At 46.8% G+C, this 26,098-nt stretch overlaps 1 protein-coding gene across 2 annotated transcripts in view; it reads right to left on the bottom strand.

The window, feature by feature from the left end:
• Positions 1 to 26,098, bottom strand: part of LOC134345758 (bifunctional methylenetetrahydrofolate dehydrogenase/cyclohydrolase 2, mitochondrial-like) — a 67,453-nt gene that overhangs the window by 39,694 nt on the left and 1,661 nt on the right. The window contains exon 1 of one of the 2 annotated variants that reach the window (XM_063046932.1): positions 1,386 to 1,495. The exons of the other annotated variant lie outside the window; for it this stretch is intronic. Within the exon in view, the coding sequence (XP_062903002.1) occupies positions 1,386 to 1,495 (110 nt within the window). Of the gene's footprint in view, positions 1 to 1,385; positions 1,496 to 26,098 lie in introns of those variants that run through there. 2 annotated transcript variants of the gene reach the window in all.

The following is a 26,098-nucleotide window of genomic DNA, read 5'->3' as shown; positions in this document are numbered from 1 at the left end:
TTCAGCATCAGAACCAGAACCCCCTGGCCAGGTCCATATCCCCACCAGGTCCAGACAATCAGACCACATCTGCAACAGAACCAGATCCACCTCACACCACCACCCCCCACCCCGCCAGACCAGATAACCAGACCTACTCAGCATCAGAACCAGATCCACCCCCCCCCACCAGGACTAGATCCCTATCAGGACCAGATCCCCATCAAGACCATATCCCCATCAGGACCAGGTAACCAGACCATCTCGACATCAGAACCAGATCCCCCCCCCCACCAGGACTAGATCCCTATCAGGACCAGATCCCCACCAAGACTGTATCCCCATCAAGACCAGGTAACCAGACCATCTGGATATCAGGACCAGCTCCCATTGCTGGGAAAACCAACCTAAGCATTTGAACTAATTCGTTACTATTTTGGTGTCACACAGTGTGGGTAGCACCTATCTGGATCCGCTAACCTACATTATTTGCTGCCACCTCCCAATCAAAACAAAGTTCCTCATCTCTGCCCTCAATTTACCAGGGGACCGGCGGTTTTAAGATGCTCTCAAAGAAGTGAAAAAGAACTCTGGATCAACTTCCCAGTCCAGATGAAGGGTCTGGACTGTCCATTACCCTCCATTCCTGACCTGCTGAGTTCCAGGTTGTTTTGCTCAGGTTCCCTCATCTGCAGTCTCTTGTGACCTCTCTCCATTCTGCACATAGTGTAGCTAAACGTTCAGAACTTTGAAAACCACGCTAGATTAAAGCTTCCCCTAAAATTTGAGTCAATCTTTGCAACATTAGAGATTGGTCTACGATTCAAAACTAAAACTTTTGGCCAGATTTAGAGACAAGATGCAGAAACTCCTGGAAATATTCATAAGGTCAGGCAGCATCGCTTAAGTTGCAGGTCATTGGTCCGCCATCTGAACATAGTTTTTGTTCCAAATGCTGAACTGATCTTCACCGACGGTCACTCGTAAAAACAATGTCTGCCGCATGCAAGCTCGCCACCAGATGTCGCGCTTTGCCATTCCAAGCTTTTGCTTGACATTTGCAAAAAAATGAATCCTTTCACTGAATTCACTTGCAAACTCGCTAATCCCAGATATGTTTGCGATCAGCAAAAACATTGCGTTCTTGGTGATTTATTTCTTTTAATTTTGCAAAAGAGGAATTGCTTTTCAGATTGCCCGCATTGTTAAATTAACCTGCCTCCCTCTGGTCTTGCACAGGACGGGTCGGCAGGGAAAGGCTGCTGCCGCCGCAGTTCCATCTATTGTTTGCTGCGGGATTTGCGCCGGCTGCAGATCCCCGGGGCGAGCGGTCCCCGGTAGCTACCACACCTGGGGTGGGAGGGGGGCACTCGGCCTGCTCACCTGCCGGCCAGGTGTGGCCTTACCTGCAGCCGCCAGCGTGCAGCCGTCTGGCCAGCATCGGCGGGTGCACGACGGGCGCCAGCTTCAGCACCGCCGCTCGGACAGGCAGCGAGAAGATGCAGAGAGAAGCCATGATGTGCAAAGCAAAGCAAAGCGTGCAGTGCCAGGGTGAGGGAGAGAGAGAGAAGGGGAGGAGCGGGTGTCCCCTATACTGTACTGAATGCAAGTTAGAAGCACTCCATTGGCTGCTCCTGATTTCGTGACCGCAGCTACAGAAATGCAAATTCTTTCCGAAACGACGGTTTTTACAAAGTATGGACACAGTGTCCAGTGTACAGACCGTACTTTACAGCTGGAACATGGTGCAAAGAACGATTTGCATTTACATCCGACAATAAATACCTCAAGGGCAATGAAGTACAGCACCTTCGTAGGATATTCGCTGTTCGGTCATACGGGAGAGTCAGCAGGTCATTTGGTCACGGCAAGCTCCCATCCAGTAACTTTGTTGCTGTGATGTGGGGTGAGTATTGGATAGAACACTGTGGAAGCGCCGCTGACCTAAAGTAATCGAGTTAATCTGCACCCGGAGGCCTTTCGGCCCAATTTGTGCTTTCCAGTCAAGGCGCCTACCTCAGCTAGTCCCAAACGTAAACACGAGGAATTCTGCAGATGCTGGAATTTCAAGCAACATACATCAAAGTTGCTGGTGAACGCAGCAGGCCAGCAGCATCTCTAGGAAGAGGTACAGTCGACATTTCGGGTGAGTCTCCGCCCAAAACGTCGACTGTACCTCTTCCTAGAGATGCTGCTGGCCTGCTGCGTTCACCAGCATCTTTGATGTGTGTCAGCTAGTCCCATTTGTCTGCATTGACTCGTATCCCTCGAAATCATTACCTGTCTGAAATGTCTTGTAAACATTGCATGTGTATCCACCTTTATCATTTCCTCTGGCAGTGACTCTAAATACCCACCACCCTCTGTGTGAAAAAAACCTCAGTTCCCCTTTAAATCTTTCTCCTCTCACCCCAAACCTCTGCCATCTAGTTTTAGACTGCCCTAGAATGTGACATTCTAAATGTCGCTCCTCTGGTCCCAGCCTATCCAATCTCCTTATGACTCAGTCCTGTCCGTGGAATTGCTACATCCAACAGATATACTGGAGGTACTGTACTGTGTTTTGGATCTGGGCTTGGACTACAGACATTTTTCAGTTTTATAGTTTTTTTTATATTCGGTGCTTTATACCCAATCTTTCTGTTTTTTTTTGTGTGGGGGGGTACAATAGACTTTTCTCAGTCTTATAGTTTTTTTATATTTGGTGTTTTTTCACCTGATGTTTCTCGTTTTTTTTGTGTGTGGGGTGGTGCGGATTTGGAAGTTGATGTGCCTGTTCCATAGAAACATACAAAACCTGCAGCACAATACAGGCCCTTCGACCCACAATGCTGTGCTGAACATGTACTTACATTAGAACTACCTAGGGTTACCCATAGCCCTCTATTTTTCTAAGCTCCATGTACATATCCAGGAGTCTCTTAAAAGACCCTATCGTATCCGCCTCCACCACCACTGCCAGCAGGCCATTCCATGCACTCACCACTGTCTGCGTAAAAAAACTTACCCCTGACATCTCTGTACCTACTTCCAAGCACCTTAAACCTGTGTCCTCTTGTGCTAGCCATTCCAGCCCTGGGAAAAAAACCTCTGACTATCCACATAATCAATGCCTCTCATCCATTTTTGTTTGTTTTTGTGAGGGGAGGGGGATTTGGGGTTGGATATGCCTGTTCCTGTCACGTTTTTGTTTGTTTTTGTAAGGGGAGGGGGGATTTGGGGTTGGATATGCCTGTTCCCGTCACGTTTTTGTTTGTTTTTGTGAGGGGAGGGAGGATTTGGGGCTCGATATGCCTGTTCCTGTCACGTTTTTGTGAAGGGAGGGGGGATTTGGTGGTTGGCAGATAAAATAGATGACGTGGCCGCTAGATGTTCCAGATCGGGTGAGCAGGATTGAGACGGTACCACTGCATCTGTGCATTACAATTAGTGAATCATAAAGCATGCTGCACCTCCTCTACCTTTAAAAGACTGAGTGCCCCGTCTCTGTGGAGAATGGTGAAGCCATCGGGCTGCAGTGTTGTGTCCGAGAGGGCTTCAGTGAGCCATGGTCCTGTGAAGCAAACTTTGGATTGGTGTCACAGTCAGCACAGACATGATAGGCCAAAGGGTCTTCCAACAAGGGGGGCACAATTCCTGATTAAACTCTGACCATGAGCAAATAACTGCAAGAACCGAAACACAAACACCAGGTTGGCTCTCCAGTGCAGGACTATAAATATCAGGGTGATGCCTGCCCGACGAGGGTGCTCTGTCAGTTTCAAACATCCTGCGACACCATCTGAAGAAGAGCTGGGGACATAAGTTATATTTTTATTTAGACATACAGTACGGTAACAGGCCCTTCTAGCCCAATGAGCTTGTCCTGCCAAATTGCATCCATGTGACCAGTTATAATTGTAATCCTACTAACAATTATTATCCTGCTAACCAGAATGTGGGAGGAAACCAGAGCACCTGGAGGAAACTCAGTGCAAAACGTACAGACTTCTTATAGACAGCAGTGGGAACTGTACTCAGTTCGTTGGCGCTGTAATAGCGTCATGGTAACTGCTACGCTATCATGCCAGCCCTCATCCAGGGGTCTAGTCCAATACCCCACCCTCAGTCACCACCACTGCACAACTTGCCCGTCAGACAGTAATGGGCAGAATCCACATGCCTTCTAGCCTGCTCTGCGTTTAATCATGGCTAATTTTTTTCTTAACCTCTTTCTCCCACCTTGTTCCCTCAACCTGTAACCCATTTACCAATCTAGAAACTATCAGTCTTGGCCTTTCCCCAGAAAGAGCTTCCTGGTGAGGTTGCGTTTCACCAGTGAGACTATGGTGTTATTTATTGCATTCAATGTTGCCGGTACAGCCTTCTCAACATCAGGCTGAGGGTTCACTTCATCAAGTGTATTCATTCAGTCTGCCTCGACAGCCAGGATCTCCCGGTGGGCACCCATTTCAATTCCACTTCCCATTCCCACAGTGATGTGTCAGTCCATGACCTCCTTTACTGCCACACTGAGGCCAGATGCAGTCTCCAACTTGTTGGCATCGACATCGATTTCCAGTAACCAGTCCCCCCCGTTTTCCATGCCTGCCCCCCACCATCCTGGTGGCCCTTCTCTGCCCCCTCCCCTGCCCTCATGACTTGCCCATCACCTCCCTCTCGTTTCCCTCGTCTTTCCCTTTATTCCATGGTCCACTGTCCTGTGCTGTCAGTTCCTTCTTTCTTCTGCCCTTTACCTCTTCCACCGTCACCTCCCAGCTTCTTACATCATTCCCCATCATCCCCTCTTCTCCACTGACCTGCTTTCCCCCTCCCACTTGCCAGCTTGTGTTCCTCTGCCTCCCACTGCCTTTTTATTCTGCCTTCTGCTCTCTTTGCCAGTCCTGATGAAGGGTCTCATCCCGAAATGTCGGCTGCTCATTTCTCTCTGTAGATCATGCCTGGCCGACTGAGTTCCTCCCGCATCTTGTGTGTGTCCGCCTTAATTACTCCCAATGGCTTGGTGGTCTCCATGGCCCTCTGTGGCAACAAATCCCACAGATTCAGCACTCTCTGGCTGAAGAAATTCCTCCTCATCTCAGTTTAAAGGGATGTTCCTATATTCTCAGGCTGTGCCTGAAGATCCTAAACTCTCCTACAAATACCTACTTGATCCAGCCCTTTTAGTCTGGGCTAGGTTTCAATGAAATTCCCCCCTCATCTTTATTGAGTACATCAAATGTTAAACCTTTCATTCCTGATTCCTGGGATCGTTATTGCATTGCCTGTTTATGGGACCTGACAGTGTCGACTTGTTTGCTACATTGACAGCAGCTCAGACAGATCATCGGACTGGCAGTAAAACACTCTGGGGCAAGCTGAGCTTGTGAAAATTGCTGCAGAAATACAATTACGTGAAGCTCAGTATCAGGGTCCACCTCCTTTGTGAATTGTTTGCCTCTCAGTACTGACAGTGAGGCAGGCAACATACTGCGCAAGGATCCTCGTAAATTTCATTTGCCCACTGAAAATGCCACAAGCTTGTTAATACGCTCCAAGCCACAGGTTAATGGGGGAATAATCACATTATCAGATGACGTGTGAGCAGCTATAATCTAGGAATCAGACCACTTCCACACCACAGCACGCAAACAAAGACAGTAAATCTTGTCATTACCAAATGTTGTTTAGTCTCACTGGCCTCCTAAAACAAATGAACATTTCTTGACTACAGATGGTTTTGGAGCTGGTGCAGGAACACATTGATGCAATCACAGCATTGACTAAACCTTATTAGGAGCCAGAGGTTATTTGGAATGTCACCAAGGACTCTTACAAATTTCTACAGATATGCAAAGGTTCCCTTTACAGTGTTCTGGTTGCTTTACAGCCTGGTTCCAATGCACAACATCGCAAGAGGCTGCAGAGGGTGGTAAACACAGCCAGCTCTATCACAGGCACAACCTCCCCCAGTACCAAGGGCGTCTTCAAGAGATGCTGCCTGAAGATGCTGGCATCCATCACTAAGGACTTTCACCGTCCAGGACATGCTTCTTCTCGTTGCTGCCATCGGGGGCGAGTTACAGGAGCTTGAAGACTCACACTCAATGATTCAGGAACAACTTCTTCCCCTCTGTGATCGGATATACAGTCTATGAACCCATCAACATTATTTTTTTTGCATTATTTATTTATTTTGTAATTTATCATGATTTTTGTGTCTTGCGTTGCACCGCTGCTCCAAAACAACAAAATACACGTCGGTGATAATAAACCTGAAGCTGAATTTTGATTCTGAACCTGACCAGGCACGACTGTAAAGAATGCAGAATGTACTGTTACAGTTACAGAGAAAATGCAGTACAGGTAAACAAAAAAAGTGCAAGGCCATAACTGTGAGGTAAAAAGTCCTCCTTATCATGCCAGGGGCCATTCAATAGCCTTATTACAGCAGAGCACTGTGATGAAGTGCTTTGAGAGGTTGGTGATGAAACATACCAACTCCTGCCTGAGATCCACTCCAATTTGCCCACCTTCACACCAGGTCAACAGTAGATGCCATTTCACTGGCTCTTCACTCAACTCTGGAACGTCTGGAGAGCAAAAGTACATACATCACGAAGCTCTTCATTGACTACAACTCAGCATTCAATACTATCATCCCTTAAGACTAATCAATAAGCTTCATGTCCTAGTTGAGATTCTAAATTGGAGAAAGGCCAACTTTGATGGTTTCAGAAAGGATCTGGCAGCTGTGCATTGGGACAGGCAGTTCTCAGGCAAAGGTGTACTTGGTAAATGGAAGGCTTTCAAAAGTGAAATTTTGAGAGCAGAGAGTTTTTATGTTACTATCAGAATAAAAGGCAAAGTTAACAGGTTTAGGGAAACTTGGTTTTCGAGAGATATTGAGGTCCGGCTTAAGAAGAAGAAGGTACATAGTAGGTATAGACAGGAAGGAACAAGTGAGGTGCTTGAGGAGTATAAGAAATACAGAGAATACTTAGGAAGGAAATCAGGAGAGCTAAAAGAAGGCATCAGGTTATCCTATCAGACAAGGTGAAGGAGCATCCCTCGGGCTTCTACAGATACAGTACGCTAAGAACAAAAGGATAGCTTCTATACATGGACCCTCTGAAAGAACAAACACAGTTATCTATGCATGTATCCGGGGGGAGATCGTAAATGGATTTTTGCATCTGTATTTACTTGGGGGACAGGCACAGAGTCTACAGAAGCAAGACAATACAACAGCAAAGTACAGATTACAGAGGAGGAGGTGTTTTGCTGTCTTGGGGGCGGATAAATCCCCAGGGCCGGATTAGGTGTTTCCGGGGACTTTGTGGGAGGCTAGTGTAGAAATTACAGAGGTCCTAGCAGAGATATTTAAAATATCCTTAACAATGAGTGAGGTGCCAGAGGATTGGAGGATAGCTAACGTGGTTCCATTGTTTAAGAAAGGGTTTAAAAACTAAACTGCAAAATTATGGGTCAGTGAGCCTAACGCCAGTAGTAGTATGTTACTGGAAGGTATTCTAAGGGATGGGACATATAAGATTGATTAGGGTTTTGGGCATGGTCGATCATGTGTAATCAATCTTATAGAGCTTTTCCAGGAAGTTTGAGGCAGCATGGATTCAGCAAAGGCAGGTCCTGTTTGACAAACTTACTGGAGTTCTTTGAGGATATAATGAGCGCAGTGGTTAGAGGGGAACAGATGAACATTATTTACTTGGATTTCCAGAAGGCGTTCGATAAGGTGTCGCATAAAAGACTTATCCATAAGATAAGAATGCATAGAGTTGGGGATGATGTACCAGCATGGATAGAGAATTAGTTAACCAATAGAAAGCAGAGTTGGGATACGTGGGTGTTTCTCTGGTTGGCAATCAGTGGTGAGCGGTGTGCAGCAGGAGTCGGTGCTGGGCTTGCAACTGTTCACGATATACATTAACGATCTGGAAGAGGGGATCAAGTGTAAGTTTGCTGATGATACTAAATTGAGTGGAAAAGCAAATTGTGCAGAAGATACGGAGAGTCTGCAGAGAGAGATAGATAGGTTAAGTGAGTGGGCAAGGGTCTGGCAGATGGAGTACAATGTTGGTAAATCTGAGGTCATCCACTAAGGAAGGAAAAAAGAAAGAGCAGATTATGATTTAAATGGTAAAAGATTGCAGCATGCTGCTGTGCGAAGAGACTTGGGAGTGCTTGTGCATGAATCACAAAAGGTTGGTTTGCAGGTGCAGCAGGCTTTCAAGAAGGGAAATGGAACGTTGGCCTTCATTGCTAGAGGGATTGAATTTAAGAGCAGGGAGGTTATGCTGCAACTGTATAGGAAACTGGTGAGACTGCACCTATGAGTACAGGGTACTGGTGAGGCTGCGTCTGGTGTACTGTGTGCAGTTCTGGTCTCCTTACTTGAGGAAGGATATACTGGCTTTGGAGGCGGTGCAGAGGAGGTTCACCAGGTTGATTCCAGAGATGAGGGGGTTAGACTATGTGGAGAGATTGAGTTGCCTGGGCCTGTACTAGCTGGAATTCAGAAGAATGAGAGGATATCTTATAGAAATGTATAAAATTATGAAAGGGATAGATAAGATAAGATAGAGGCAGGAAAGTTGTTTCCGCTGGTAGGTGAGACTAGAATTAGGGGACATAGCCTCAAGATTTGGGGGAGTAGACTTAGGACAGAGATGAGAAGGATCTGCTTTTCCAGAGAGTGGTGAATCTGTGGAATTCTCTGCCTAATGAAGCAGTGGAGGCTACCTCAATAAATATATTAAGACAAGGTTGGATAGATTTCTGCATAGTAGGGGAATTAAAGGGTTATGGGGAAGAGGCAGGTAGGTGGAGATGAGACCATGGCCAGATCAGCCATGATCTTATTGAATGGTGGAGCAGGCTCAACGGGCCAGATGGCCGACTTCTGCTCCTATTTCATATGTTTCTTATGTCACCAGGAAAGTTGATGAAGGCAAGGCAGTGGATATTGTCTACATGGGCTTTAGTAAGGCATTTGATAAAGTTCTGAATGGGAAATTGGTCAGAAAGTTTCAGTCACTTGGTATTCAGAATGATGTAGTAAATTGGATTAGACATTGCCTTCGAGAGAGAAGCCAGAGAGTGGTAGTAGATGGTTGCCTGTCTGACTGGAAGCCTGTGACAAATGGTGTATCACAGGGATCTGTGCTGGATCTACTGTTGTTCGTCATCTATATCAATGATCTGGATGATAATGTGCTTAACTGGACCAGCAAATTTGCGGATGACACCAAGATTAGGGGTGTAGTGGACAGTGAGGAAGGCTATCAAAGCTTGCAGCAAGATCTGGAACAGCTGGAAGAATGGCAGTTAGAATTTAATGCAGACAAGTATGAGTTGTTACACTTTGGGAGGGAAAACCAGGGTTGTTCTTACACAGTGAATGGTAGGGCACTGAAGAATTCAATAGAACAGAGAGATCTGGGAATACAGATCCATAATTCATTGAAAGCGGCATCATCGGTAGATGGAGTTGTAAAGAAAGCTTTTGGCTCATAGGCCTTCATAAATCTGAGTATTGAGTACAGCAGTTTGGATGTTATGTTGAAGTTGTATAAGACATCGGTGAGGCCTAATTTGGAGTGCTGTGTACATTTCTGGCCACCTTCCTGCAGGAAAGTTATCAATAAGATTGAAAAAGTACAGAGATAATTTACAAGGATGTTGCCAGACTTGAAGACCTGAGTTATAGGGAAAGGCTGAATGGGTTAGGACTTTGTTCCCCAGAGTATAAGAGAATGAAGGGAGATTTGATAGAGGTATACAGAATTATGAGGGATATAGATTGAGTAAATGCAAGCAGTCTTTTTCCCCTGAGGGCGGGTGACACTTCGAATTAGAGGTCATGGGTTAAGAGTGAAAGGTGAAATTTTAAGGGGGAGGTTCTTCACTCAGACGGTGACTGTGAAATGAGCTGCCAGCAGATGTGACGGATTTGGGTGCTATTTCAAGATTAAAGTGAAATTTGGATAGGTACATGGATGGGAGGGGTACGGAGTGCTATGGTCAGGGTGTAGGTTGATGGGACTAGGCAGATTAATAGTTCGGCACAAATTAGATGGGCTGAAAGTCCTTTTTCTGTGGCTGTCATGTTCTATGACTCTAGGAAGCATAGAGTGATGGTTGAAGATTGTTTCCTGGACTGGGGGTGGGGGGGGGTGTCAGTGAATGGTGATGTGCTGCAGCAGTCAGTGCGGGAACCCTTGTTATCTGTTAGTTATAAAAATGACTTGGATTTGAATGCAGAGGACCTGATCAATAAGTTTGCAAATTAGGATGTGTTGTTGATAGTGAAAAAGATTTAAAAGGCAACTGAGGGGCCTTTTCACGGAGCACTGTGAGTATGTGGAATGAGCTGCCTGAAGAAGTGGTTGAGGCAGGTACAATAGTATGAGTTAAGTTTGACTGTTAAGAGTACTTCTAAGATTTAGTATCTGTAATTGTGGTCACATGGTCAGCAACCATATGATAGGTACATGGAGGGACGGAAGTTAGAGAGATATGGGCCAAGCACAGGAAATTGGGGCTAGCTGATTGGGCACCGTGGATGATATGAATTTGTGGGGCCAACGGGCCTGTATCTGTGCTGTATTGCTCTCTGACCTGTACAACTCTATAAATGAAATAAACTCATATAGACACCAACAAACAATCGGTTGGAGGAACACAATGAGTCAAGCGGCAACTGTGTGAGAAGAAGAAATTGTTAATGTTTCGGATTGAAACCTTGCATCAATGCACTCCTGAATTCCATTCTACCCACAGATGCTGGTGGACCTGCTGTGTTCCTGCAGTTGATTGTAGGTTCCTCGAGATGTCAGCAGTCACTTGTGTCTGTCTCAGGTTGGCATCTTGGTCTGCAAGGATAAGCTGGGCTGAAGAGCTTGTTTCCGTGCTGTTTCACCCCATGATTCTATGACACCTGCACCAGATATAACTCACAGCAACCCATTAACTCACTGACCCACACGTTTTGAGCTGTGGCAGGAAACCAGAGTACCTGGAGCCCGTGCAAACTCCACATGGAAAGCACTGGAGGTCAGGATCAAGTTCAGATGCTGAAGCTGTGAGGCAGTAGCACTACCAGCTGTGTCACTCTGATGCTTCACCACCACATCAGGATAATGATTAGATATCCGTTTTAATGGTGACCTGAGAGCTAGATGTTGGCCAGAGACTTTGGAAAACCAGTCTCCTCATTCTCCTTCAAATGCTGTCATGGGATCTTACATACCCACCTGAGAGAGCAGACAATGGCTGTCTGAGAGGGTGAGCCAGTGGCAATGCTGCTCTGAAGCACTGGCATGGAACCAATACCGGTTGTAATCATACCACTCCCCTTTGAAGTCAAACTAGGACTCAAAAGCTTGAGGTTCTCAACGTGTGTGATGGAGGCTTTGATCACTGAGGAGCTTTGATTGAGTAAATGTTTGTGTGGCAAGAGTGTGGGTGGACATAAACCATGGTGTGAAGGGGTCGGCAAAGTACTGGGGGGGGTGGGTGTGGGGGAATGTTTGTGGTTATAATCTTGAGCTTCCTGAAGGGGCAGTCAGGCAGCTTCAATAGGAGCTTCACATGGGAGGTGAGAGGAGAAACATGCTGAGTGTAGGGAGAGAGTAGGGACCAACTGGACAATTGGTCAAAGGGTTAGCACAGGGGCAATGGGCCGAATGGTCTCACTCAGCACCATGTGCCATGAAAGGTCCTTACTGAAGGAAAAGCTGCAGAGATCTCCCAGCTGACACGGGCAATACTTACTCCTCAGTCATCAGCTCCAGAACAGGTCAGGGGTCATCAGTACCAGGAGAGATCACAGGTCATCAGCACTGTGACAGGTCACAGGTCATCATTACCGGGACAGATCATCAGGTCGTTGATAATTTTGTATATTATCTGTGAGATAATTGAACATAATGGAAGCAGGAGCAAACCATTCCACCCCTCATCCTTGCTTCCCCCTATCAATAAGACCATTGCTGCTTGCTCACCTCAGCACTGCAGTCCTGCACAAACACCATTTCCCCTGATTCCTTGAATGTGTGTCTTGAATTCCAGCTACTATCTTACCCTACATTATTGGCAATTCAATTGGTAATTGGTTACTACTGCCACATGTACTGAGATACAGTGAAAAGCAGTACATAAATATACCAAAGAAGTACAAAGGCATAACAGTAACAGAATGCAGTATATAGTGTTACAGTTACAGAGTAAGTGTAGTACAGGCAGACAAGGAGGTGCAAGGCCCATGACAAGGTAGATTGTGAGGTCAAGAGTCCATCTTGTCGTACAAGATGTCCATTCAATGATCTTATAGTAATTTTCTTGAGCTTGGTGAAGCATCTTGCCCGACAGGAGTGGGGAGAAGAGAGAAGAGGGTGGGGTCTTTGATTATGTTGGCTGCTTTACCAAGGCAGTGGGAAGTGTATTCAGAGTCCATGGAGGGGAAGCTGGTTTCTGTGATGTGTTGAGCTGTGTCCACAGCTCTTGCAGTCTCAGACGGAGTCGTTGCCGCACCAAGATGCATCTGGACAAGATTATTTCTATGGTACATCTATAAAACAGTGATCACAGTTTAAAAGTACAGTACATACTTATTAGAACAGCACTGAGAATGTGTGAAACGTGCAATAGAAATGCAGATTACTGGACCTCGGTCCAAAATGTGTTCTGCTTATTCCTTTCCACAGTTGTTGACCGACCTGCTGAGCTGCCTCCAGCATTTTGTATTTGATAGAATCGAAATTCAAGTTCTTTCTCTCTTGCAGTTGGCAGAAATATAATTGCAAATATGCAGATTGTGACTCAATTACCTTCACAAAAACACAACAGAGAGGAAGATTTCTGTGGGAGTTAAGTGGTGGGTTCTCTGCCAGGTACAATATACTGTAATTCACAGATTGCCACGTGAGGGTGCATGTGCCAAGTGAAATCTCGCACTGTGGTTCATACTGTTATCAAGTGGAAACTAGATGATAAACAACAAAGACAAGCTTGCGTTGGTCATGAGCAAGTGTTTCATGGCCAATGAAACAGTGAAGGAAGGCAGAAGCCAATCTGCACACAGTAAGCCCCCACAATGTGACAGTGACTGATAGTATGCTTTGGAGACAAAAGGAATGCAGATGCTGTGATCTGGAGTAACAAACAAAGTACTGGAAGAACACAGCGAGTCAGGCAGCATCTGTGTATGGAAATAGGCAGTCAATGTTTTGAATCGAGGCACTTAATGGTGACTGAGAAATAAACATTAGACAGAGGAGCAGGGTGAGAGTCTTGTCTCAAAATGTTCAACAGTTCATTTCCCATAATAGATGCTGCCTGACTGGTTGAATTTGCCCGGCTCCTTTGTGTGTTACACTAGGGTGAACTCATGTTCTTCTTTGTAATGGGCCATGGGATCTTTCACACCCTCCCAGGACCTAGTAGTATGTCAATTGAAAAGTGGCCCCTCAGGCTGTGTGGAAATCCCTCAGTACTGTCATCTTAGAGTCCCTGTAGTGTGATCTGAAACCAGAAGGCCCACACAACAACCAGCAGGCAGAGGGACAAAGTGGTGGAATGCTCATGGACAGCATCAAAGTTCAAAGTAAAATTTATTATCAGACTACATACATGTCACCGCATACAACCCTGAGATTCTTTTTCTGCAGGCATACTTAGCAAATCTATAGAACAGTAGCTGTAAACTGCAAACATCAGGAACTATAAACTGTAAACAAACTGAACAGGTATAAATAAATAGCAATAAGTAACGAGTATGAAATAACTATATAACAGAGTCCTTAAATGAGCGTAGATATCCCCTTTTGTTCAAGAGCCTGATGGTTGAGGGGTAGTAACTGTTCTTGAACCTGGTGGTGCGAGTCCTGAGGTAATTGTACCTTCTCCTGATGGCAGCGGTGAGAAAAGAGCATGGCCTGGGTGCTGAGGATCTTTGATGATGGATGCTACTTTCCTACAGCAATGTTTCATGTAGATGTGCTCATTAGTTGGGAGGACTTTACTCGTGATGTCCTGGGCTGAATCCACTCCCTTCTGAGGGTTTTTCCACTCAAAGGCATTGGTATTCCCGTACCAGGCCATAATGCAGCCAGTCAGCACACTTCTCACCACACACAAATAGAAGTTTGCCAAATTTGCGATGACATGCCAAACCTCCACAGACTTCTGAGGAAGTAGAGGTGCTGTCGTGCTTTCTTCACAATTATATTTATATGATGGGTCCAGGACAGGTCCTCTGAGAAAGTGACATCCAAGAATTTAAAATTACTGACCCTCCGATGATTACTGGCTCATGGACCTCTGGTTTCCCTCTCCTGAAGTCTTCAATCAGTTCCTTGGTCCTATTGACATTGAGTGAGAGGTTGTTGTTATTACACCACCCAGCCAAGTATCCAATCTCCCTCCTAAATGCTGATTCATCACCTTCTTTGATACAACCCACTACAGTGGTGCCATCAGCAAACTTGTATATGGAGTTGGAGCTGTGCTTAGCCACACAGTCAATGGTGTAAAGTGAGCAGAGCGGGGGGCTAGGCACACATCCCCGTGGTGCTCCTGTGCTGATGGAAATTGTGGAAGAGATGTTGTTGTTAATCTGAACTGACTGGCGTGTACAAGTGAGGAAATTCAAGATCCAATTGCACAAGGAGGTATTGAGGCCTAGGTCTTGGAGTTTGCTGATTAGCTTTGAGGGGATGATGGTGTTAAATGCCGAGCTGCAATCGATAAAGAGCATCCTGGTGTATGCATTTTTGCCATCCAGATGTTCCAGGGTTGTGTGAAGAGCCAATGAGATGGCATCTGCTGTAGACCTATTGCCTCACTAGGCAAGTCATCACTCAGACAGGAGCTGATATGCTTCAACAGCAGCCTCTCAAAACACTCCATCTCTGTGAATACAAGTGCCACTGAGCAACAGTCATTTAGACCGGCTACCACGCCCTTCTTGGGCACCAGTACAACTGAAGCCTGCTTGAAGAGGGTGGGTACCACACACTGCTGGAGCGAGAGGGGGAAGTTATCCGTGAATACACCAGCCAGTTGGTTGGCACAGGCCTTCAGTACTCGGCCAGATACTTCGACTGGACCGGATACTTTCTTTGGATTCATTCTCTTGAAGGCAGCCTGCATGTCATCTTCAGATACTGAGACCAAAGGATCATCAGGAGACATGGGGGTGCACGATGGTTCCTCCGTGTTCTGGTGGTCAAAGCGAGTATAGAAGGCATCATTGAGCTCATCTGGAAGCGAAGCTCTTCTGTCCCCTGTGTCGCAAGATTTAACTTTGTAGGAGGTTAAGGCATTCAAATCCTGCCACAGCTGTCAAACATCCCTTGTTGCTTCCAACCTAGTTGGGAATCTCTACTTCACCCGAAAGGTGGCTTTCCGGAGATCATACCTGCACCTCTTGTAGCATTCTTGATCTCCAGACTTAAGTGCCTCTGATCAGGCTCTCAGCAGGTTCCAGATTTCATTGTTCATCCAGGGCTTCTGACTGGGGAAACCCCTGAATGATTATGTGGGGACACTCTCATCCACAGCTGTTTTAATGAAGTCTGTAACCACCCTGCTGTAGCCATTCAGGTCCTCGAATGAGTTCTTGAACACGGCCCAGTCCACTGACTCAAAGCAATCCTATAGCCATTCCTCAGCCTCCGGCGACAACGACTTGGTTGTCTTGGTCTCTCGACCCTTGCTCTTTAGGCTCTGTCTGTACGCAGGTACAGACAGGTACAGGTATGTTCTAACTTGCCAAAATGTGGTCTCGGGTAGGAATGATAGGCATTCCTTTATCGTGGTGTAGCAGTGGTCTGTGTTGGGACCTCTGGTGCAACAGGTTATGTGCTGGTGATAATTAGGTAGGGTTTTCTTAAACAGGCCTAGTTAAAGTTGCCGACTATAATTTGAAATGTGTTAGGATGGGGCATTTCTTGTTTACAGACAGCATCGTGCAGTACTGCGAGTGCTTGCTGATAACTGGCCGTTGGTGGTATGTAAGCTGCCGTCAGGATCGTGGATGAGAACTCCCAAGGCAAGTAGAATGGTCTATCTTTAATTGTTAGTTGTTCTAAGTCAGGGGAACAAGAAACTGACATAACCCCAACATCCATGCACCAACGAGAATCAACTAAAAAGCATACACCACCGCCTTTGTTCTTACCAGAACTCGAGGTTTGATTCATTCTGAAAATCGTAAAATCTTCTGGTCAGATAGCTGCTTCCGACGTGTTCGCTGTTAACCAAGTCTCAATGCAACTAACAATTGAGATCTGCCTCATCTGCCTCTCAGAGAGCAGCCTTGCCCTGAGGTCGTCAATCTTATTTTCAAGTGACTGTGCTATGTTCTTCCATAAGACACAGGAGTAGAATTTGGTCATTTGACCCATTGAGTCTGCTCTGCCATTCAGTCATGGCTGACTCTCCCTCAGCGCACTAAATGTCCAGTCTCTGGCTGGAGATGCTAGTATCTTCAGCCCGCACTTCATCCTTGCATACAGCAGCGCCAATGGAAGGTTATGATGGACGGAACAGGACAAGGCAGACCTTGCAACAGCCAGTAACTGATGGAATCGTGTCAGACAGTTACCTCCAATAACCAGGTGAGAGTAATTCAGGATCAGAGGTCAGTTCTATTTACCCCAGCACAGTTTAGTTGAACCTTATACAATCAAAAGTAGAACTTGAAAGTCAGAGTACACATCAGTCCTTATCGAGGGGTCAGCAGCAGAAAGGTGAGCAGGTTCGAGTTCCTTGGTGTCAACATCTCTGAACATCTACCCTGGGCCCAACATATTGATACAGTTACGAAGAAGGCATGCCAGCGGCTATATATCACTCAGAGTTTGAGGAGTTTTGGTAGGTCACCGAAGGCTGCAGCAAATTTCTGCAGGTGTAATGTGGAGAGCATTCTAACTGCTTGCCACACCATCTGATATTGGGGGGGGGGGGGGACATTGCACAAGAACAGAAAAATCTGCAGAGAGGTGTAGACTCAGGCAGCTCCATCATGGACACCAGCTTCCCCACCGTCACGGACACCAGCTTCCCCACCATCACGGACACTATCTTCCCCACCATCACGGACACCGGCTTCCCCACCATCACGGACACTATCTTCCCCACCATCACGGACACCGGCTTCCCCACCATCACGGACACTATCTTCCTCACCATCACGGACACTATCTTCCCCACCATCACGGACACCAGCTTCCCCACCATCACGGACACTATCTTCCCCACCATCACGGACACCGGCTTCCCCACCATCACGGACACTATCTTCCCCACCATCACGGACACCGGCTTCCCCACCATCACGGACACTATCTTCCCCACCATCACGGACACCGGCTTCCCCACCATCACGGACACTATCTTCCCCACCATCACGGACACCGGCTTCCCCACCATCACGGGCACTATCTTCCCCACCATCACGGACACCGGCTTCCCCACCATCACGGGCACTATCTTCCCCACCATCATGGACACCAGCTTCCCCACCATCACGGACACTATCTTCCCCACCATCACGGACACCAGCTTCCCCACCATCACGGACACTATCTTCCCCACCATCACGGACACCAGCTTCCCCACCATCACGGACACTATCTTCCCCACCATCACGGACACCAGCTTCCCCAACATCACGGACACTATCTTCCCCACCATCACGGACACTATCTTCCTCACCATCACGGACACTGGCTTCCCCACCATCACGGACACTATCTTCCCCACCATCACGGACACCGGCTTCCCCACCATCACGGACACTATCTTCCCCACCATCACGGACACCGGCTTCCCCACCATCACGGACACTATCTTCCCCACCATCACGGACACCGGCTTCCCCACCATCACGGACACCAGCTTCCCCACCATCACGGACACTATCTTCCCCACCATCACGGACACCAGCTTCCCCACCATCACGGACACTATCTTCCCCACCATCACGGACACCGGCTTCCCCACCATCACGGACACTATCTTCCCCACCATCACGGACACCGGCTTCCCCACCATCACGGACACTATCTTCCCCACCATCACGGACACCGGCTTCCCCACCATCACGGGCACTATCTTCCCCACCATCACGGACACCGGCTTCCCCACCATCACGGGCACTATCTTCCCCACCATCACGGACACCGGCTTCCCCACCATCACGGACACTATCTTCCCCACCATCACGGACACCAGCTTCCCCACCATCACGGACACTATCTTCCCCACCATCACGGACACCAGCTTCCCCAACATCACGGACACCAGCTTCCCCAACATCACGGACACTATCTTCCTCACCATCACGGACACTGGCTTCCCCACCATCACGGACACTATCTTCCCCACCATCACGGACACTGGCTTCCCCACCATCACGGACACAATCTTCCCCACCATCACGGACACCAGCTTCCCCACCATCACGGACACTATCTTCCCCACCATCACGGACACTGGCTTCCCCACCATCACGGACACTATCTTCCCCACCATCACGGACACCAGCTTCCCCACCATCACGGACACTATCTTCCCCACCATCACGGACACTATCTTCCCCACCATCACGGACGTCTTCAAAAGGTGAGGCCTCGAAAAGAGGGCATCCAACATTAAGGACCCCAAACATCCAGGATATACCCTCTTCTCATTGTTACCATCAGTGAGGAGATACAAGAGCCCGAAGACATACACTCAACACTTTAGGAACAGTTTCTTCTTCTCATGGAACGGATTTCTGAACAGTCTATGAACCATGAACACTTCCTCACTATTCTGTTCTCTTTTTGCAGTATTTTTTATATATCCTTATTGTAATTTACAGGATATTTCAAGTATTGCACTCTACTGCTGTCACAAAATAACAGATTTCATGACGTATTCAAGACTGTTAAATGTCATTTCCAGTACACAAGTGTAAAGGAGAATGAAATAATTTACTATGCCGGATCTGATGCAGCACAAAACAAACACATAAAGAGCACAATAATAAAAAACACAACAAATATAAACACCTGACGAAGGGTCTCGGCCTGAAACGTCGACTGCGCCTCTTCCTATAGATGCTGCTTGGCCTGCTGCGTTCACCAGCAACTTTGATGTATGTTGCATAAACACCTATGATAGCTTATATCCATAGATTGATTACATACACACAAAGTGATGTCAGGTAGAGGAGTGTCTGTATATAAGGTGACTGATAGGAAATGATAAAGCAGTGGTGGTGGGTTAGTGGTGGAGGTGCTGATCAGCCGTACTGCTTGGGGAAGGTAACTGTTTTGGAGCCTGGTGGCTGTGGAGTAGATGCTATGTAGCTTCCTCCCTGATGGGAGTGAGACAAACAGCCCATGAGCAGGGTGGGTGGTTCGGATACTGCAGGCACTTTTCCAGAACCTTTCCTTGATGGTGGGTAGGCTGGTGTCAGTGATACGTTGGGCAGTTTTGACTACCCGTTGTAATGCTTCCTCTCCACCGCAGTGCAGGTTCCATACCATGCAGTGACACAGCATGTTAGGATGTTCTCTACTGTGCGTCTGTAGAAGGTTGTGAAGATTATTTGGCAAATTCCGGCTCTCTTCAGCCTCCTCGGAAAGTAGAGGCGTTGGTGAGCCTTCCTGATTGTGTAGGATGTACTCTGGGACCGTGAGAGGTTGTGCGAGATGTGCACTCCCAGGAGTTTGAAACTGTTCACAGTTTCCACTGCTGTGCCACCGATGGAAAGAGTGGTGTGGGTGGTGAGAGTTAAACCTGATTTTGATTCCAAGTTTTAACCAGAATCACTCCTCAATCTTTGAGTGACGCCTGAAAGATGTGAGAGCGCTGGAGAGTGTGCAGAGGGGATTCAGCAGGATGTTGCCTGGGTTTCAGTGACGAGGAGCGATGGGTCTATTCTCACTGAGGCTGAGAGAGGATGTAAATGAGGTATCTAAATTATGAAGAGTATAGACAGGATAGAATGCAGGAGCCTTTTTTCTTTCAGAATTAAATAAAACTAGAAGCATAGGTTTTAGGTAAAAGGGGGGAGGTAAAAGATTTGGAGGGGATCTGAGGGGTCCTTCATCACCCAGAGAATGGTGAGTACCTAGAACATATTGCTGGAGTAGTGGAAATAGAGTCACTGGGAGATTTAAGAAGTGTATAGATGAGCACTCGAGTCACCCAGGAACGGAGGACTATGGCTCAAGTGCCGAAGGAAGGGGCTAGTACCCGTGGGTATCCACTGGTCCCTATGAAGTTAGTGGGCTGAATGGCCTGTTTCTATGCTGTACGACTCTATGACCTACTTTGATGAGCAGTCAACCAGATAACTCAACACAAAACATTTAGAGGAGTTAGTTACCGGAGAGAACACCCTCAGGATCCACCACAGATCGGGCAATGAAACAGTTAAATCAGCAAGTGCATCGTAAATAAATTAGAAAATAGTGACACTAAACAAACAATAAAAACCACTCCACTCAACCTTCCAATGATACTGCCAATCAGTTCCGGAATCGTAGCTTGACAGGGTGCGGTTTGAAAGGGAAAGTGACAAATTAGTGCTTGAACTAAACCGATCCATCCTGTTGGCTGGTGCATCCAAAGAGCAGTCAGCTCTCAAAGCTACGAGAAAGGGTCGAAGAGTAATTTATGATCAGCCTAAATGAAGTTGCTTGCAATTGAATACACACTAGGTGTATGAATTGATGCTTTTCAGGAAACGAACTGGTGGTTATACTTAATCATAGAGCATTTGGCAAGCTGCAAGAACCAATCCCTCACAGTATCTCATCACAGCCAATGGAAGTATTGATTTTGTCAATAATAAATACACCTTCAACCAAATGCTGAGGAATAAATCTCACAATTTTGAGGCCTTTGTTGGCCAGGGTTCACCGTGGACGTTGTGCCTGACTGTCTAGATAGGCCAGTACGATATGGAGAGCAAGCTGTCACCCGTGTAGCAAGCTCCCCCTCTCCATGCATCTGATGAACCCAAAGGAATGGCAGAGACCAGTGCAGTTTAGCACCAGTGGTGTCACAGGAGTTGTTGGTCAGTGTTGAACCTGACACGGGACTTCCTTAGGGACTCCAGCTTTGGATTTTTCCCTCAAAGTTTACTCCGGAAACCTACCCCATGAGTGGGTATAGCCACAAGGCAGCAGAGGTTTGAGATCACAGTCTTCCTGCTGAGATGAGCTGCCAATATGGCTGATGAGCCCCATCAGCCCAAAGCGCCTGGTTTTAAGGTGCCAGTAACCCACCTTCGCCCCTTCTCCTGTCAGTAGAAATGGTTGCACTGAGCTTAATATCTAAGCCACACCTGAAGGCCAGGAGCTGGACTGGATTGTCAGAGGCTATTTGAGGAGAACGCCATTGGGAGCATTTAATAGGTAATGGGAGCTTGTCTCCATTACCATTCTCCCCCCCCCAGCTACAAAAAAACCTTAAGGAAACAAAGTTCACAATAAATTATAAATACAGTAACAGTGATGAAACATGTTGAAACCCAGAACTGCTAATAGGTAATATACGCAAACTGACCTAGTGCTCTTATTACAAATTCAACATAGGTATCAAAAGGACTTTATGAAAACGCATTAAATATAACTTTATATCTAACACCATATTTGACAACCCTTCTCAGCTCTTCTATTTTCTGCGCCTTTTCTCTCGGCTCCCTCTCCTACTGAGCAAGGCAAAGATCGAGTTCCCCTCAGCCCCTGTATCCAAAGCATCATCCTTTGCCGTTTCTGCCACATTCAATGTGATTCCACCGCCCGGCACATATTTTCCTCCCCTTTCAGAGAACGGACTGGCCTCTTCTTTGGTCAACCACGTCTACTGATGATCCGGCAGCATCACAGACACACAGCATTAAATAACCAGCAATCAAGAGAAAACCATAAATTATACACAATCTTTACAAGAAAAAACACCATTAGAACAAAAATACAAAGTCCATTTTAGTGCCAAGTGGCCCTAGTGTTGCTAAACTGTGATGATTACGGTTATGTCAGTTGGTTCAAGGACCAAATAGTCAGAATTGGAATCAGAACCAGGTTTATTTTCTCTGTTTTATCTGACATGTCTTGATGAAGGGTCTCAGCCTGAAAAGTCAACTGTTCATTCCTTTCCATAGGTACTGCCTGAGCTGCTGAATTCCTCCAGCATTTTGCGTGTGCTGACATGAAATTTGTTGTTTTCCAGCAGCAGTACAGTGCAAAGACATAAAATTACCATAAATTATACAAAAAATAAATAGTGCCAAGAAACAAGGGACGAGGTAGTGTTCGTGGAGCATTCAGAAATCTGATGGCAGAGGGGAGAAAGGTGCTCCTGAATCTCTGAGTTTGGTCTTCAGGCTAATAATGGTAGGTCAATAACAAGAAGAGGATGGTGAGGGTCCTCAGTAATGATTACTACCTTCTTGAGTCACTGCCTCTTGAAGATATCCTCCAAGGTGGGGAGAGGGGTGTGCCTGTGACGAAGACGATCAAGTCTACAAACCTCTGTAGCCTCGTGTTCCTTCATACCCAGGTGTGACGCAACCAGTCAAAAAGCTATCTACTGTACATCTACAGAAATTTGCATGACTATTCAGTGATATAATGAAATGGAGCTGCTGACATGCCTTCTTTGTGATTACAGGGAAGGGTTGAGGGAGAGAAGCTGTTCTGGAATCTGGTGAAGGAACTCAGTACCCATGAAAAAGAGTACAGTCGACATTTTGGCCGACACCCTTCGGAAGGACTGGAGACCAAAAAAATTAGAAGGTTGGGGGGGGAGAGGGGAGGGAGAAACACAAGGTGATAAGTGAAACCAGGAGGGGAGGGGTGAAGTAAAGAGCTGGAAGTTGATTGGTGAAGGAGATACAGGGCTGGAGAAGGGGAGATCTGATTGGAGAGGACAGAAGCCCATGGGAGAAAGAAAAGGGGGGAACAAGCACCAGAGGGAGCTGATGGGCAGGCAGATAAGGTGAGAGAGGGGAAAGGGATGGGGAATAGAGAAGGGGGGGGCATTATCAGAAGTTCGAGAAATCGATGTTCATGCCATCAAGTTGGAGGCTACCCAGACGGAATATAAGGTGTTGCTCCTCCAACCTGAGTGTGGCTTCATCTTGTGGTGTGGGACTTCAGGCTCCTATACTTCCTGCATGATGAAACTTTGATTCCACACCCTACAGACTACTCAAGGATTCTACAATGCATGCTTTCAGTACTATTTATTCATTTGCACAATTTGACTTCTTTTGCCCATTGGTTGTTTGTCAGTCATTATGAATAGTTTTCATAAAATCTGCTGTTTTTTTTTAATTTTCCTGTAAACGCCTCAAGGAAATGCATCTCAAGGAATATATAGTGCCATGGTAGTGTGATGATTAGTGCGACGTTATTACAGCACAGGGCATCAAGAGTTTGGAGTTCAGTCTGCCACCGTCTCTATGTCCTCCCTGTGGAATATGTGGGTTTCTTCCCGCAGTTCAAAGATGGACCGGTTGGTAGGTTAATTAGTCAGTGTAAGTTGTCCAGGGTTAAATCGAGAATTGATGAAGCTGCGGCTCGAATGGCTGCCTGGAAGGGCCTAACCTGCGCTGTATATAAATAGAATAGAAGTTTTAAAAAAGTAGATGTTGCCGGCTCATTCCACTATTCTGGGACTGATATTTGTTCCGTTACAGTTTCCGGAGGATGTCCCGAAGGTGATGGGGGCTGGATCTTTAGATAAGGTGCAGAAGTGTAAGGGAGTGAAAGAGATGGCAACTGGAACAGACGAGACGTTGAGGTGGCCACAGATCAGCCATGATCATATTGAATGGTGCAGATGGGCTAAGGGCCGAGCCGCCTATTTTCTCGTGTGTTTGTGACATTGACACATTTCCTGGCACACGGATACATCCTCCTGGGACGTAGACCACAGAACGCTACAGTACAGGAACGGCCCTTCCTGCCCATGTTGTCGAATTAAACTAAATGTCTGGACATCATCTACTTTCCTCCATCCCTGCCTAATAGCCTGTCAGACAGTATCTTGTCCACTTCTGCTATCATCCCGGGCAGCCCACTCCAGCACTCTCCAATGTGTAAAAAAAATGCACAGCACATCTCCTTTAAACCTTTCCTCCTCACTTTAAATACATATCCTCTACTATTTGACATTTCCACTCTTGGAAAATAATCCTGACTTCTGTAACAGGTTGAACAGGTTCAGACCTTATTCCTTGGAGCGTAGAAGAATGAGGGGGGATTTGATAGAGGTTTACAAAATTATGAGGGTATAGACAGAGTAAATGCGAGTAGGCTCTTTCCACTTAGATTAGGAGAGATAAATACAAGAGGACATGGCTTTAGGGTGAAAGGGGAAAGGTTTGGGGGGACTTCTTCACTCAAAGAGTGGTGGGAGTGTGGAATGAGCTGCCAGCTGACGTGGTAAATGCGGGCTCACTCTTAAGTTTTAAGAATAAATTGGATAGATACATGGATGGGAGAGGTCTGGAGGGTTATTGACTGAGTGCAGGTCAATGGGAGTAGTGGAATAAAGTTTCTGCACAGATTAGAAGGGCCGAATGGCCTGTTTTCTGTGCTGTAGTGTTCTATGGCTCGATAAACTTCTGGTCTTCCCTCAGGCTCTGACGCTCCAGAGAAAAAAAATACAACTCGTTTGGTTTCTAACTATAGATCGTACTCTCGAATCCAGGCAGTATCCTGGTAAACATCTTCTGCATCCTTTCTGAAGCCTTCACATCCTTCCTCTAATTGAGTGACCAGAACTGCAGACAATGCTATAAGTGAAAAAAAGTTTATATTTAACTGCAAACAACAGGAATTCTGCAGATGCTGGAACTTCAAGCAACACACATCAAAGTTGCTGGTGAACGCAGCAGGCCAAGCAGCATCTGTAGGAAGAGGTGCAGTCGACGTTTCAGGCCGAGACCCTTCATCAGGACTAACTGACCGAAGAGCTAGTAAAAGATTTGAAAGTTGGAGGGGGAGGGGGAGATCCAAAATGATAGGAAAAGACGGGGGGGGTGGCGGGGAGGGATAGAGCCAAGAGCTGGACAGGTGATAGGCAAAAGGGGATACGAGAGGATCATGGGACAGGAGGTCCGGGAAGAAAGACAAGGGGGGGGGGACCCAGAGGATGGGCAAGAGATATATTCAGAGGGACAGAGGGAGAAAAAGGAGAGTGAGAGAAAGAATGTGTGCATAAAAATGAGTAACAGATGGGGTACGAGGGGGAGGTGGGGAACAAGTGCTACACATGCCCTTACACTTCCTCCCTTACCACCATTCAGGGCCCCAAACAGTCCTTCCAGGTGAGGCAACACTTCACCTGTGAGTCGACTGGGGTGATATACTGCATCCGGTGCTCCCAATGTGGCCTTTTATATATTGGCGAGACCCGACGCAGACTGGGAGACCGCTTTGCTGAACATCTACGCTCTGTCCGCCAGAGAAAGCAGGATCTCCCAGTGGCCACACATTTTAATTCCACATCCCATTCCCATTCTGACATGTCTATCCACAGCCTCCTCTACTGTAAAGATGAAGCCACACTCAGGTTGGAGGAACAACACCTTATATTCCGTCTGGGTAGCCTCCAACCTGATGGCATGAACATCGACTTCTCTAACTTCCGCTAAGGTCCCACCTCCCCCTCGTACCCCATCTGTTACTCATTTTTATGCACACATTCTTTCTCTCACTCTCCTTTTTCTCCCTCTGTCCCTCTGAATATACCTCTTGCCCATCCTCTGGGTCCCCCCCCCCCCGTCTTTCTTCCCGGACCTCCTGTCCCATGATCCTCTCGTATCCCCTTTTGCCTATCACCTGTCCAGCTCTTGGATCCATCCCTCCCCCTCCTGTCTTCTCCTATCATTTTGGGTCTCCCCCTCCCCCTCCCACTTTCAAATCTCTTACTAGCTCTTCCTTCAGTTAGTCCTGACGAAGGGTCTCGGCTGAAACGTCGACTGCACCTCTTCCTAGAGATGCTGCCTGGCCTGCTGTGTTCACCAGCAACTTTGATGTGTGTTGTTTATATTTAACTTCCTTACTCTTAGGCTCTAAGCCCCACCCAATGAGGGCAAACATGA

Source organism: Mobula hypostoma, chromosome 4 (assembly GCF_963921235.1).
Source record: "Mobula hypostoma chromosome 4, sMobHyp1.1, whole genome shotgun sequence".
NCBI lineage: Eukaryota > Metazoa > Chordata > Chondrichthyes > Myliobatiformes > Myliobatidae > Mobula > Mobula hypostoma.
Note: the sequence above shows the minus strand (reverse complement) of the source record. Positions and strands in the feature narration are given on the sequence as shown.